Raw genomic sequence first — 15310 nt, 5'->3', positions numbered from 1 at the left:
TCTCCAAAAGGAAACACAAACTATGTAGTAATAATATGAGTTTTTCCTTTCAAAAACACCCCAAACACTTACATCATGCATCCTGCATAATTAAGGGTAAGATATACACTATTAGTCTTGTATTATTGCATAATAGCTATGAGAGCAGGCCATGTTTGAAAAGTTTGTTCCAGTTGCTGTTTGGTAAAGCAGTGACAGATGAAGGCAAAGTTTCTGGCTCAGAGAAGTAGGAGACCTACATGTGTTCAAAGTTAGCAGAATAGAGGTAGTTCCAGACAGCACAGCTATTTGTCTTACAGACACTGAAACCACACCAAACAGCACTATGCAGGTTTTACACTTTTATTAACAAAAAAGAGCCCACAGGGCTCATACATTAGTACAAAATACAATCATGTTCCCATATGTTAAAGTTTAACAGCATTTTTTTTCTTTTGTCTCTTTTCAACTGTTTCACAGTTAAGTTATCAAAACAACCCCCCTGCATATTGAACTTATTGTTGTGCAAACAGTATTTAAAGGACCAGTTTCTGCACTAAGCCAAGTGTCAGAGAGCAGAATTTGATCTTGTTTTCAACCCCCCTTTGAAGGACTGTGTGTGCTTCCTCAGAAACACAGTTTTTTTATTTTTTTGCAGCAAACAATCTAAGGCCACAGTTTATCTGCAAATAATGAAAAACAATTCAAAGAAAAAAAAAGCACATCTTTACCCTTCATGCTTTTGTTTGCTTGACCATGTTTATACCAAACAACTAGCCAGGTAGCACACATCACCTATCAGGTATTAAAGTCAAAAAAAAGCACCTAATTTTCCTTAAGCTAGTATTTTGAATTGTTAACATGCAAATTAATACACAGCCATAGTGTTTTTCAAGTAGCCATAATGGTATCTGTTTAAGGACATTATGCTTGTTCCCTTTCCCAGGTGATGTAAATCCTGCATTGATTATATGGACTTGCCATCACTTAAATAAAAAGGCCTAAGGAGCTACATCTTGAGACTTAAGTGGAGAAATACTCATTTTTATAATGTCCTTTATAAAACATGCACTCAACTTTTGGTTAAAGCTGCATTTGCTATAGATGACAATACTTAAATTTGCAAATGAAAAAAAGTAACTGCAGTTTAGAAATGTGAATCTCCATCAGCATGTCTTTTACACTGATGTAAAAGTGACTTGAGGTGAAGTGCTAGAAATTAAACAATGTAAGGAAGTCATACCAAAAGAAGACTAAAAATATATATCCATATATGCCTGTAGAAAAAATCCCTGCTTCTTGAATGAAGACAGATTTCATAAAAAAAAGCATTCAAACTTTTAAAAACTGCAGTTATGGATGAAATGAAGGAAACTATTACTGTTCTCGTAGTTATCTGAAAGTATAATGTTTTAACCACGTGAAGCACTGGGTTTTAACCCCAAACCTTTCTGTAAGACACATGGAGTAATTCTAACAGTTCAAGACCCCCTGTTGTATAAAGACTTGACTGTAAACATGCATATTAAGAATGCTGTGTTTCTGCTCCTTTAAGTGATCTGTTCATGGTGGGTTACTTATTCCAACTGATGCTTGGCAGGAAGCAAACATTCTACTTTAAATGAAGGCAGCAAAGGGCCAAGTAAAATCATGTGCCTTCGTTCTTAGCAGCAACAAACTCACTGTTCTAAGTGACCTGAGGAAGAAAACATTAGAATATTGCACCAAAACAAAATTAAACAGCATAAACAAACAAGGAAACACAAAAAACAATATGGATAGCAAATGACCAGTGCAGCCCCTGACAATAGATCCATAGACAAAAATGCAGGAGTAATGAGAAGCGTTGTGCCATTATCAGAGGATTTTGTTCCCCTGATATCTGCTTCCACTTCAGTTATAAGCTGTATCTATTCTGGGTATATTTATGCTTCTCCCTATGCCTCCAATCTCATTCACTAACCACAGAAACCATTTAGGGTCCCTTTTAGAATCTTGAAGTATGTTGAAGCTTTAACAAGACTTTTTTTTTCTTGAGTCTCAGCTCTGAAAATAAGTGAATTTCCAAAACAGAGGTAGGTTTATAAAGGCTTCTGAATAAATTAAGTGTTGTCCATTTTGCTTAGTACACCTGTTGGCAGAAGGATCTTCCCTTGCCATGCTTCCCCTTATCATGCCATCCATAGATGCAAGATGCAGAAAAAGAACTACACAGTAGAAGAGGCCAGAATAATTCCCTTAAGAAACCCCTTGAAAGAGAGCATAGTGCATAAGCTTGTATCAAAGTTCAGTTTTCTTTTTACAGATTTGTATCTTTCATTCAGTAAATGGTTGCCTTCTTAATATTGCGTAACAGTTATTCTGTCATCCATGACATCTTTAGAATCAGTATAAATGATGAAAAAATTAACACTTGACAGTTAAAAGGGCAGGCTCTCATGAAACAAAGTTAAGCTAAAGTGAAGATTTTGCTCCACATTTTAGTAGCGTTCCGTTCTTGGATGCAGATAGTGTGAAGCTGAAGCCCCTTGAGCTCTGGGCAATCCTGGGCAATCTTTTGGAAATATTTTCTTACCCTACGTTCTGTTCTACTACAAAGTTCTGAACATCATTACTTGAATTCTTCCAGAGTGACAAAGTATTAATTCTCTTTCTCTTCAGAAGATCCTTACATTTCCACTGTGCACTTTACGCAGTACATTCACTTTTTAGAACACATTCAGTATTTTCCAGTACTTCTCATGTACCCCAATCATAATTGCTCCTACAACATCCTTTGTGCAGACTAATCCAGAAGATTCTCCTCCATCACCAAACGTGCTCATACCTCCGTCTCCATTTTCTTTTGCCTTTTTTGTACACAAACTTCAGTCTTGAGGAAGAAAACTGTCTCCTTTTTAGTTGCACTGTCAGCTGAAGCAGCAGAAAGGTAAGACATTCATCACAAATCCTCTTCAAAGCATGAATGAAACAGGCTGAACTTCTTCTACATCAGTTGGATGTGGATCAACCTACAGAGAGAATGTCAACAATTACTGCCTATAATTCTTGCACTTTGGAACATCTTTTTTTGGCCATCTGACAGTAAACACACTTAAGATTCGGCAGGGGCTTTTCAAAAAGCTTTTTTTTTGAAACCTTTTTGTTGTTTATTTTTTTACCTCTGAATAAAGAGGTGGAGGCTGAAACCGGAACTCTTGTATGTAAGCAAACACAGGACAACACAATTGTTCCTCACAGTCGATTGGTGGTGGATAAGCAGGAACATGTCTGGAAAACTCTTCCTCAGACACTACATCAGCATAATTTGGTGGTGCTGAAACACAAGAGATACTACTGTCAAATTTGGAAGTATTCACTCACAGCCAGACAGTATATGCATTACAGTTTCCAAGAGCACAAGGTCCTGTTTATTAAACACTGTACAGCGTCAAATTGTATGAAGTGCACTATATTCATAAATATTCTATCTAGAACTTTCTTTTTAGTAAGCATAAGTGATTCTGCAGACATACTACAGATGCGTTTAGGGCTACTCCAGCAACAAACCTATATTGTATCAAGATACACTCATTAAGTAACTTTAAGGTGCCTACTGCCAACGTAGAATTCTCACAATCAGAGGTTAGTTATTTCAAGATTCAGTTGCAAGTCAGATAGAGGTGGAGGCTTAGGGAAAGCTGGAGCAGGGTATCCTTACCAATACTTGTGGATTTTGAGTTAGATTTGTGTGCCTCACTTCTCCTGAGTCATACTTTAACTGTCTACATCCTTTATTGATCTAGTCCTTGAACTGCCACTGCTATCTTTCTGTTGTAAACAGTACTATGTTGTCTTATGTAAAGTTCAATACATGTTACCTTCAGGGTGTTCTGGTAGGGTTAACGCCAGCCAACTCATATCCACGCTAAACTGGCTGGTAATGCTGGAGTTTCTGCTTGAAAAGCTAATACATGGAATAGTGCCAATCACTAGAGGCATTTCAATCATCAATTTCTTAGCACCAGGAATATGAATGTACACCTGTGTGACAACAGAAAACAGAAGAGAAAGAGACAGCATTAGACCACATTGATGCTCCTGGAAGCTACAATTCTGCCAATGCATCAGGTTGTTTAAAAATTAGGAGTTTCCTCATCACAGGTATGTTTAGCGAATACTCTGACAGCTTTAGTTATTTTTTTGGCCATTTCCTTCTTTCTACACCTTGTCTAGGTGACATTAGGAAAAGTACTAAACATGTTCACAAAAGTAATTTTGCATTTGACTTTCAGTCCTACCTTCCCACTTCTGATGAGAATGACCAGAAGATCCCACTCAGTTTGAAATACTTTCCCCGTAATACCCTCTGCAGGCACAGAACTAGAAAATGTTTGAGGAAGCAGCAGCTTATTTTCCCCATCATTCCTATCCTTCAATTTCAGAGTCTCCTCAGTATCTTCAGTCTCTCTCCCGTATATGATATTTATTGGTATTTATTGTCATTCCCAAATTCAAAATGTAAAAGCTGCTCAGTAAGAAAGTTCTTCTACTCCCAAATTAATTTAGTATTCAAGAGTTACACAGGAGTTACATATTTGTAATGAAAATGCATACTTACAGCTAATGAATATTCTACTCGAATAATACAGCAGTCAAGGATAGAGGGGGACACAGGTGGGATTTTCAGAGTTTTCCCATTCCAGGTATCTGTACTCCCCGAGGCAATATGGTTTCCTCGCACATTGGCAACCATCTGACGGAAACTTTTTGTCTTCCCGCTGGCCAGGTAAGTTTGTGTTTGGAAAATGGCAGCTTTAGGAACAATCAAGCGGGAAGAGCAATTCTCAATTTCTGCATAGATTGGTATGGCTTCCCCTTAAAAACAGAAAAAAATCAATAAATAATTGGTATTTACCAGCTTTTCTTTGGGAATATCAAAGCATGTTATGCAGCACGTACATCATCCGCAATGTTATGAGAACAATACTTGTTAGTTTCCTCAAGCTAGTTTCTTTGCAGAGTGGTATTCAGGCAGAATTATAGCCACCTACTACATTTTATGTATAAACAATGATTCATTCATTTTGAAACATTAAGCATAACATGAACAAGCTATAAAAGCTTTATTTGCAAATTACGCACCAGTCTTCCTTTTATGTAGTGCTAACTCAATTCCAGAATATTTCATTTCCTCAATCTATCTGATGTTATCAAGATGCCAAAGAAGCTGCTAAAGCTCATTCTTACAGAAGTGTAAACCTACACAAATGGGACATTAAAAATAAACTATATCCCCAATTACGATTTTATCCCCACTAAAAGCATCTTGTTCTTCACATTCAGATGTACATGGCTTTTCCACGAGATTACTGTCTAACAGGACTTCCTTTCTCTTTATATTCATGAGGGGGGAGCGAGGGGTGGGGTTAGACAATTTTTCTTAGACGAATTCATATAGATCTTTATTACCTCCTTAGCACAGCTATTCTTTCAACTATAAAGTGTTGGCTTTACAGAGATGAAAAATCCTATTAGATGTTTAATATTCACATCTTGAAGGGTGAAGACAACTCCTCTTACCATTACAGTATCCCTTCCTCTCAATTTTGGCACTCAGAGACACTGGCCCAGAGGTGAAAAACCAACAACCAACCATCTTCTCCTGACTTCTTAGAACAGGTGTCTATAAAATAGAGGAGTTGTTTTTTTTTCATTTTATGGCATAAAGTTATCAATCACTTGCAGTTTAATATTAATGCACATCAATTATTGAAATTAATTCTGAAATCCACTTGGATTTGATAAACTTTGTACTATGCAATGGAACTGGCATTTTGCCACCATGTAAAATGGAAACAAATTTTAGCTATTTGAACACACGACTGTTTTTAAAGGGCAGCCAGGATTCAAGATACTTAAAATCATTTACTGGGCACTGCCCCCAGTTGCTATAATCATGATGTCTCAAATTTGTGTAGTTTTGCACTTTTTTGGTGGTAGTCTGGTAATCCACGAAAACAGACACTGCTTACTAGATGACCCATTGCCCTCTCCTATGCAATAACCCGTGGTCAACTCAACGCTGTCCTTGCAGTAACTACATACGCTGCCTTCACACTCGTAACGTGTTGCTGAATATAAGGACTACAATCTGGTTACAAATGTCACTGCCAAAACACTTCTGTAAGTTCTAGATCAAGAGAGATTAAAATGTGAGCCAATAAAGAGGAAAAAAGAGTGCTCAAAACATCTAACTACGCTCACATCATGATGAAATGTTAAAATTATCCTAGCATTTTAAATAAAATAGAAATTACTTATTCATATTTAAATGAATAACCATTTAGATCCAGTTGCTATCATGAAAGTGCAAGGTATAATTTTATATTATTTTCATAATATGGGTTGAGATAAAAGAATCCAGCTCATTAGCTTCTATCTAGCCTATTTTCTCATTACTTAATGCCCGATCTTTCTTATTACTCTACAGTATTTCCAGTGATTATTAGAAGCTCAATGGTTTAATGTGGCCAAATCTGTCATAAGGAAATAACTGAAAAGATCTCCGAAGCAGCTGCGTGCACACACTTAATGTTAGAAAACGACATGCAAAATGGAAGGATACGTAACATAATGGCCAGAGCATAAATGACAGGCTGGGCATGATTAATACTCTTCTATAATTACTGTTCCTCAACCTACTATTATTGACGAGTTTAGGACACTGCAGCCCTATGAATGTAGTGGCTCTGGTAAGAGTAACTACTTCATGCTCGTGCATTATTATTATTAAGCCTTATTTATGCATTTGAAGCCTGCATAACTTTTTGGCAAGAGCACCTAAGCCATCAGGGTTGTAATCAATGGTATTAAAAAAAAAAAGCCACTCTGTTTGCTATTCACACAACCTAAGATCATCTATTTATAGAGAAAAGCTTAGGGAGCTTATATGCTTTCAGAAGTCAGAAAATGACACTCCAGAATAACATGAAAATGGCTAGATGGCTGGATGGTAACTGTTCATTTTTAAATTAATTTTAATTTTTGCAGGTGGCCTTAAGGTAGGAAGGGGGAGTGGAGGACCTTCTTACCAATAAAGCTGGTGAGTTGACGTCGATATGGCTAATGACCTGAAGCTCTGTCTGTACACTTTGATCAGGTGCTGCAGGTCTTTCCAGAATTGCTTTCACATAGTACTGAATACTGCCATACTTCCCAGTGAAAGAGGTCACCAGAGGCCTGAAACAAGCAGTCATAAAACCATTACCATCAGTTTGTAACTCAGTTGCAAAGACGAACAGTTCCTGTATATACAAGTGTTTACCCATTTACTTCTTGTACTTTTAAGGCTTTAGGGAAACTGTAACAAACAAGGCCAATCTACGTGGTGGTTGATTAAGACAAATATATAAAGCTGAATTATCGGTTTGATATTAAAAAACTTGAGCCAAATTATACAGAGTTCGTTTTCCACAACAAGCAGTGTCCAGCACAGTCCCTTCAGGTTGCATTATTTAACTTACTCTTGTGGGAGTTGAAAGCTGAAGGGAAATTCATGTCTTCCATCTAAAAGAACTAAGCTTTCCTCACCTGCAGAATAAAAACCAATAGTATATTTTAGTTATTCCATAAATAGAACAAAGCAGAGGCTTTTATAAATTATTTATGACTGAAAGCACCCAGATGCAAGGGACTAGAAGAAACTTTTTACTGATCCCAGTGGGTTCTGGATGGGAGCCCACATTTTATTTATTCTGTGGTGTGATTTCAATGAAAAAAAATCAAGGAAGCACTGAGACCTTGAGTTTCAGTTCAGGATGCTGGCCAATTTCTAATCCAAAATGGCTTCTGGAAAGCATTATGTTTCTTTTTCTTTTTAACAGGACTGTGATAAAGGAAGTGATTTAGGGAAGTGATTGTCCCTCTGTACTCGGCACTGGTGAGACCGCACTTTGAGTACTACGTTCAGTGCTCGTTGTGGGCACCCCACTACAAGGAAGATACTGGTTTGCTGGGACGCATTTGAGAAGAGCGGTGAAACTGGAGAAGGGACTAGAAAACAAGACATACGAGGAATGGCTGCTGGAACTGGGGCTGCTGAGTCTGAAGAGGAGGCTGAGGGGAGACTTCATCGCTCTCTACCTGTAACCACCTGAATGGGAGGTTACAGCAAGGTGGGTGTTGGTCTCTTTTCTCAGAGAAAGAGTGATAGGACATGAGGAAATTGCCCCAAGTTGTGCCAGGATAGGTTTAGATTGGTTATCACAAAGAATTTCTTCAGAGAAAGGTTGGTCAGGCACTGAAATCAGCTGCCCAGGGAAGCGACAGAGTCGCCATCCCTAGCGGTATTTAAGAGAAGCACGGATTTGGCACCTAGGGAAATGGCTTAGCTGGGGACTTGGTTCTGCCACGTTGATGGCTGTACTTGATGATATTTAGGGTCTTTTCCAACTGAAATGATCCTATAATTCTATGACAGCAGCTGATCTACTTATTCAATTAACAATTCAGTACTAAAAAGCTGCAATTTAAGGCCAGCATTACTATTTTTATTACTAATATATATAATCATAATACATTTTTAGAGGGCCTACTGTAGTGGAGATTTAAGGCCTAATAGTTACTTTTCCTACAGATAGGCGTGAGAAGTATTTCACCATTACATGATGAAATGCCATTTTCCTTTAATTCTTCAGTACTGCCCTAATGCTGCAGCGTTTGCGTGATTGTTAAAGGTGTTCCTCTTAAGTCATTCCAAAAGCGAGCTGGCTGCTTGCAGAGTCTTTCACTGGTGACTTCAGGTGCTGCTTACAGCACATGAGGCACGCTCAGGTGCCTAAGGTAATTTGTGAAGAGCTAACCCCTGCGGGACACATTATGTAGGAGACCAACGTAACAAACCAAGTGAAAACTGCAGGCTGTGTTTCTGGACCTGTGGCTCACGGTGCAGCAGTCATCAGAGAACGGCTCGGGCTGGATGGGGCCTCCAAGCCCCCGCCATGGGCAGGGACACCACCCACTAGCTCAGGGCCTCATGTAACCTGCTGCCGACCACCTCCAGGGATGGGGCACCCACAGCTTCTCTGGGCAGCCTGTCCCAGCGCCTGACCACCCACAGAGCGAAGGATTTCCACCTCACCTCTAACCTAAACCTCTCCCCTTTTACCTTAAAACCCCTCCCTCGCCCTGCCATCCCGCCTGCCCAAACCACCCTGCCCGAGCCTCAGGACTCGACCAAACCGGGCCGAGCCCTCTCCTCGCGTACACTGCGGGCTGCGGCCGCCCCGGGGGCTGCTCCCCGCACCTCTGTGCCCCCCCCCAGCCGCCTCCCGGCCCCCCCAGGGGGCAGAGCTCCCCCCTCACCCCCCTCTCCCGCCCCCCACTCCCCTCACCTCCGCGCGGCTCCCGCAGCAGGCTCTGCCGGACGTCCAGGTACCGCACCTCCGCCTCCCTTCGCGGCCCCACCGGCCCCGCCGCCGCCCCGCAGGCTCCCCCGGGGGCCGCTGCTCCTCCTCCTCCGCCGCCGCCCGCCGCCGCCTCGCCCCACGCCACCCGGGCCCGGCCCGCGGCCTCCAGGCGCAGCCCGCGGAGCGCCAGCGGCCCCGCCAGCTCCAGCAGCACCCGGCCGCGCACCGTGTCCCCGCTGCAGTAGCCGCCGCCGCCCGGCCGCGCCTCGTCCTGCAGCACCAGGGCCAGCGCCCGCACCGCCCCGCCGCCGGGCCCGCAGCCGGCCGCCGCCATCTTGGCGCCCCGGCTCCCCCCCGGGCAGGCCGCGGCCGCCGCCGTCGGTGCCTTTAAAACCCGCCCGGCTCCGCCGGAGCCCGCAGCGCCGAGCCCCGCCCCTGCCGCCCGGCTCCGATTGGTCGCCCCGCGGCTCCCCGCCTCGCCGTTCGCTCGCCCCCCGCTTGGTTTCGGCGGAGGGGCGCGCGTCACGCGGCGTGATCGCCGCCCTCCAGCCAATGGGGTGGGGGGAGGAGGCGCGTGGACAGAGCGCCGATTGGCGGGGAGGCTGCAGGGCAGCGGAGGGGAGGCCAATGGCGGGGCGAGGCCGCCACGTGCGCGGCCCGTGGGTAAACAGGCGGGGAGGGGCCGGGACAGGCCGCGGGGAGGGGTGAGGGCGGGCGCGGGGAGGGGCGAGGGCGGGTGCGGGGAGGGGCCTCCTGGGCGGGGGGGGGGCTGGGTGAGGGGTGAGGGTTGGGGACTGGGGCAGGGGAATGGGGATAGGGGAATGGGGATAGGGGAATGGGGGTGGAGGCTGGAGATTGGGGGCCGGGGACAGAGGCTTGGGGTTGAGGACTAGGGAATGGAGGCTGGGGGCTGGAGGCCTGAGGGAGGCCCAAGGCCATCAGCAGGCCTCCGTTCCTGTCAGCAGGGCCAGGGGCAGGAGCTCGGGGCAGGCGTTGCGTTGCCATCAGGCTCAGCCTCGCCCCGCAGGCGGTGGGACTCACGGAATACAAAATAAAGCAAAGATTGGCGACGTGGTGGTACCCCCTCAGTTTACCTCAGGGAGGCTGTGCCCTGCCCTCGCTGTACACGCACCTGCTGGATTTCCTCCGCTCCGTCACCAGCGGGTGCCCCACTGGGGAGCTCGTGCCTTCGGGGTGCGAAGCGGCCATGCAGGGCCGCGTGCCGCTAGGCCTCAGCAGCACGGCCGAAGCCTTTCCGTACAAACTCTGCAGGTCATACTTGACAAATCAGCCCACAAGCATAAAAGCAAGGTTGGTTATTCCCAATTCTTAGCAGTACAAATTTAGGAAAGCCCCCGGCGCCTGTAGGAAGAGCGGGAAGGCTGTCTGTGTCCATAGGGGAACAGGTCCGGACCCAGCAGCCTGGTGGCCGTGCGGCTCTGAGCCATGGCCAGCCTGATACGCGTTACAAAACCAAACGGTGCGCCTGCACCAGAGGGTTGCTGAAGTTAATTTTGTTTAGGAAGTGTCACACTTTGTCATCGCCTGAGTCTGCAGCAGGGCCTCTCCCTGAAGGTGTGTGCGGGGAACGACCTGCTGCGTTCCCCTCGCTGACAGGAGGCATTGCCCTGCCCGAGTCACCCGCGTGCCCGACGCTTCCAGCAGCTGCTGCTTCCTGCATTTTTCTATCCCTCGTGAGCACTGGAAAGGAGCAGCCTGGTGCTTCCCTGCTGACTCAGGTAATTACCGGAATTAGTAAAAAATGGCTTCCACACTCAGAGCCTCGGCTTTTAACTACCTGACGTGATAACCTCAGGGTTCCTCAGGATTCGTGGCATACCTCTGTGATATCCGGTCCCCTGAAACGTACGCTGATGTTCAGAATTACTTCTGAGATGAAGAACTTGGCCTTGCTGAGAGCCACGTAGGCCTTTGGAACACCTTTCATTGGCTACGTGTTAACGCACACCTCAGCGTTAATCAGTAATAACGTGGGGAAAAGTAATGTGATTCCAGATGGGCTGAATTCACGGACTTTATCTGGACTGTTGGCCACAGGTTTCCCAGCTCATGGTGAAGAATTATGTAACTAAAGAAAAAAATGCTGTGATGATTCATTGAGTATTTAAACAATTTTTGGATATTCAAGTTCCTTTGTGCTTTCTGAATTAGTTTTCACAGGAACTAACAAATGTTTTTATCATATTTGGGAACAGAGGTATATTAACATATTGCTATCTTTGGTATTTTTAGTTAATTAAACTAACACTGCTTGATTGTCCTGTTCCATATAAACCTTTTTCCATATATTAGCAAGTGTCAGGTTAGTTTTGTAGCAAGCCAACAGAATGTGCTTGGACAGATATGCACGCAGACTATTTATTTGCTAAATTTGCTTATGTACAATGTATGCAATTTCTTGTAACTGATTTTGAAAGTATTATGAATATAAGAGGTAAAAAATCGAAATTCCACATCTCCATTTTTTCCCATATGAGTTATATCCTGTATAAAAACAATTCTCTTACAGGTATTACATGACCATTCAAATTTTGCCTTCTGTTATTTCTTTGCAAGTGCAAACGAGCTAGATAGGGAAAGGAGTGAATGTGGACAATTGTGTATAAAAAACAACAACACAGAATTAGTGAGAGTTTAGAAGTTTGTATGACTTGAACAATTAGATCACAGAGGATTCAGAGAGTAGGAACATTCAGTCACAGTCAGATGCTACTTGTTCCAGATGTTTGTTTCCCCTTTGATAGGCTTTTTTCAGCACAACTCAAAGACCGAAACTTCCTTGTTGAAATTATCATGCAGTGATTGACTGTTTTCTCATCCACCCTTCTTGAGAATACTTTCTTGTGCATGAGACGTTTCAACTGACCGACACAGTGAAGTCATAGCATGAATGATGGAAACTACCACATCACTATTTTAGTATCTGATAAGCCAGAAGGAAGGAAGGAACAGCAGATGAACACTCAGACAGTATGGGTGTATGTGTGTGACTGGATGCATGTGTGTGGGTGTATGTGAGAAAGAGCAAGAGATATTCAAGTGCTTGATTATCCTTTCTATTCTTTTATTTTGCCACTTTATTCAGGACTACGTAAGAACTAGCTGCCTTAGCAAGCTAATTAATGCACAAGTTCTCATGTAAGAGTAAAGAATGCAGAAAGAAAGGTCTCACTTGAGCGTGCCCTCAAAGCTGTGATCAGCTCTAGCAATGAGGCTGTGATCAGCTCTTATCGTGAAGGTGAAGGAACTAGAAGAACATCTTTCTGCAGCAGCTGGTAATATCCTAGCTCTGATGGTTAATTGACTCTTGTAGTCAGATCACTGAATTTAGAGGGATCTGGCAGCTTAAGTTTCTAGATGTAATCGTTAGTTGCAAATCACCTCAGTACGCACACTGAAAATAGGCTATCAGGGCTTCAGCCTGGCAGAGGAATTTTTGAAGGTATCGTATGGATCCCAAGTCTGCACACAGAGGAGGATGCCTGATTAATAAGTAATCATACTTTGTGGAAGATACAAGAGGAGAAGTGGTCTCAGCCAGAGTGACTTCTGCCAGGAACATCTCTTATTTTTCAGGGATCCAAACTGTGAGTGGGAAGGAAGTGGAAAACGTGGTCAGCATTTGCTGTCCTCTTCCTACTAAAGACAACTTCTTACTTACGCTGAGCCAACACTCCTAATCATGAGTCATGCACCAGCACTAGGAGGTTGCCAGTTAAACCTTTCTGATCTTAATCAACAGCCTGGCAATTCAGAGAGCGAACAGTTATTTCTGCTCCTAGAAGAGGGCTTTGAGAAGTGTCTGCTAACAGCTAGATTACAAACTGTGGATTTATGTGAGATGGCTGTACTATAACATCCATTCAGGTGTCTTTCTTATCCAGTACCAAACGTGACAGACACCACTAGTGACTACACGCAGTATAGTTCAGTGGGAGAGCCATGAGAAAGGCATTACCTTAATGAGGGTCTCACAAACGCCCTCAACAACGGTTGTGTAAACCGTTGTCTAAACCATATATACTGGCCCAGGTCTCAAAAACAGTGAGTAAACCCCATACTGACCTTTGTTCTGCATGGTCAGGAGGGTTTGCCCACGTACCTGGACATCTATCTGTAAACAGTCAACCACCTTTGTGGGTCTGACAGGCATTAGAAAGCAGTTATGGAAGAGAGCAATGTCTACACCTGAAAGCAAGTATTATGGGCTCTTTCAGGTTCCACAAAAGCCCTCAGAACATAAGGCCTTTTTGCAGATATTCAGAAATCCTCTTTCTGGGTTTGTTTAAAGAGTCAGGACAGGGAAGGATGAGGGACTGTTCCTTTCATTTCCTAGTTCCTGGCCTTTTACCAGTGAGTTCCTTTATCAGTGCTGTGCCAAAAATGCAGCCCTGGAATGGAGTGTGAATTCTCTGTGGCGCTGCCAATCAGCACAGGAAGGTGACAACTGGGTGTTGGTGACACTCACTGTCACGTACAGTCTTCTATTGCTTTTATTCTATTACCAGTAATTGAAAGGTCAGCCAAATTTTTCTTAGACAATTAAGTGACATTTACACATAGGAGATTGCAAGAAGCCAGAGATGCTTTTCCAAATGCTGCTGCAAGCACAGTCTGATATGTCACCACTGCCAAAGCGTTAACACCAGTGAGTGTATTTTTAAGTCAGGCTGGACGTGGCACATTTAGAAAAGCCAGTACTGCTACGCTGGCCAAGGACTCCATAAATGCGTGCATTTTATCTTGGTAGGTGTTTCTTCATACAGTCCTTCAGGCAAAGCAGAATCCCCTTGAAGGCCAAAAGACTGGTCTTACTTAATACAAGATTACGTCTGGAAATGGAAAATCATACGTGACTAGAGGACGGCCAAGGTTGGAAATCTGGCCAAGGGGCAGAGTAGGTTGCGTTCGTGGTGGCTGAGACCCAGCATGTCCAGGCTCATGCACTGGGTGCTTGCCTCATGTAGCCCCTTCCTGCCATTACCTTCAGGATGTGGGAGAAGTGCATCTCATCCCTGGTTCGAGGGGCTGGGCTTAGAGAAGAGTTGTGCAAACTTCAAAGAACTGTCTCCTCCTTGAGTGGCAGCACAGCGCCAGCATGTTCCCCCTCGCCGGCAGGTGAACAGTTTGGGGGACTCCCAGGACAAGGATTTCTGTCCCAGTTCCTAGCCTAACACACTGGGGCTGCAGTCTGGCATGTCACCAACCATCGTGCTGTTTCATGCACACGTAAAGAAAACACTGGAGTGACCTGTTGTTTGCTTAGATATTTGTGTAATGGGTCAGATTGCAGGATCTGTTATGGCTGGTTCCCTTACATAAAAGGGATCTGAACCCAGCACTCTTGGGGCAGCATAGGGCTGCTTGAGGGTGGCTTTGAATGTTTACAACTACTACAGGCTCTGCAAGGAGTATGAGAAGAGAAAAATGGATGTGGTTAGAACATCCCTTCATCCTGCTGTCCCCTGAGGACAGAAGGATTTATAGGGCTTATTGGCGCCAGCACGATTAGAGTGGCCTTCTGGAAGTGCTTCTCTGGAGGAAGAGCTTCCTACAATTGTAAAGTGTACCCCTCTGCATTTCAGTGACTCTGACTTCAAAGCAAGGTGTTCAGAAATACTCCTATAAATATGTGACAAAGAGGGAGGATACAGATTTCTCCTGTTGAACCAACTCTGAAGCAGCAACTGCATTATTCATGTGCGGTTCACGGTTTGATGTTTAGGCTCGATGGAATGAATAACCAGAAAGTGAAAGGGGAATTAACAAACTAATTTGTGTTCTTATTTATGTGCTGCTTTAGCTGTTTCCTACTGTTGGCTGTAACTTGAGGGTTTTGATGGCTTGTAAAGTGCATTTTTTTTTTTATACTTTGAAAAAAACTTGAACTTGAGATGAACCCAAATCTCATACCAGAGTAC

The 15310-nt window shown here is 43.9% G+C and overlaps 1 protein-coding gene across 1 annotated transcript; it reads right to left on the bottom strand.

Moving 5' to 3' along the window:
• Positions 1 to 326: 326 nt before the first annotated feature.
• Positions 327 to 9930, bottom strand: ARRDC4 (arrestin domain containing 4). Its single transcript, XM_080607236.1, has 8 exons — positions 9354 to 9930; positions 7485 to 7551; positions 7053 to 7200; positions 5542 to 5644; positions 4580 to 4836; positions 3840 to 4002; positions 3141 to 3295; positions 327 to 2990 (listed from the first exon to the last, which is right to left on the bottom strand). The coding sequence occupies exons 1-8, from the start codon at positions 9700 to 9702 to the stop codon at positions 2934 to 2936; spliced, it is 1299 nt and encodes a 432-aa protein (XP_080463362.1). The 5' UTR covers positions 9703 to 9930; the 3' UTR covers positions 327 to 2933.
• Between the last annotated feature and the right edge of the window lie 5380 nt (positions 9931 to 15310).

The sequence above is a fragment of the Anser brachyrhynchus genome, assembly GCF_964034855.1.
Source record: "Anser brachyrhynchus genome assembly, chromosome: 11".
Classification (NCBI taxonomy): domain Eukaryota; kingdom Metazoa; phylum Chordata; class Aves; order Anseriformes; family Anatidae; genus Anser; species Anser brachyrhynchus.
The sequence above is the reverse complement of the archived record's forward strand: the minus strand, read 5'-3'. Positions and strand labels throughout refer to the sequence as shown.

Coding starts and splice junctions, on each gene's coding strand:
- ARRDC4 (XM_080607236.1), bottom strand. CDS start 9,702: ATGGCGGCGGCCGGCTGCGGGCCCGGCGGCGGGGCGGTGCGGGCGCTG. Junction 7,552..9,353: donor GCTGCGGGAGCCGCGCGGAG/GTGAGGGGAGTG, acceptor TTTATTCTGCAG/GTGAGGAAAGCTTAGTTCTT. Junction 3,296..3,839: donor CCTACCAGAACACCCTGAAG/GTAACATGTATT, acceptor CTTGTGTTTCAG/CACCACCAAATTATGCTGAT.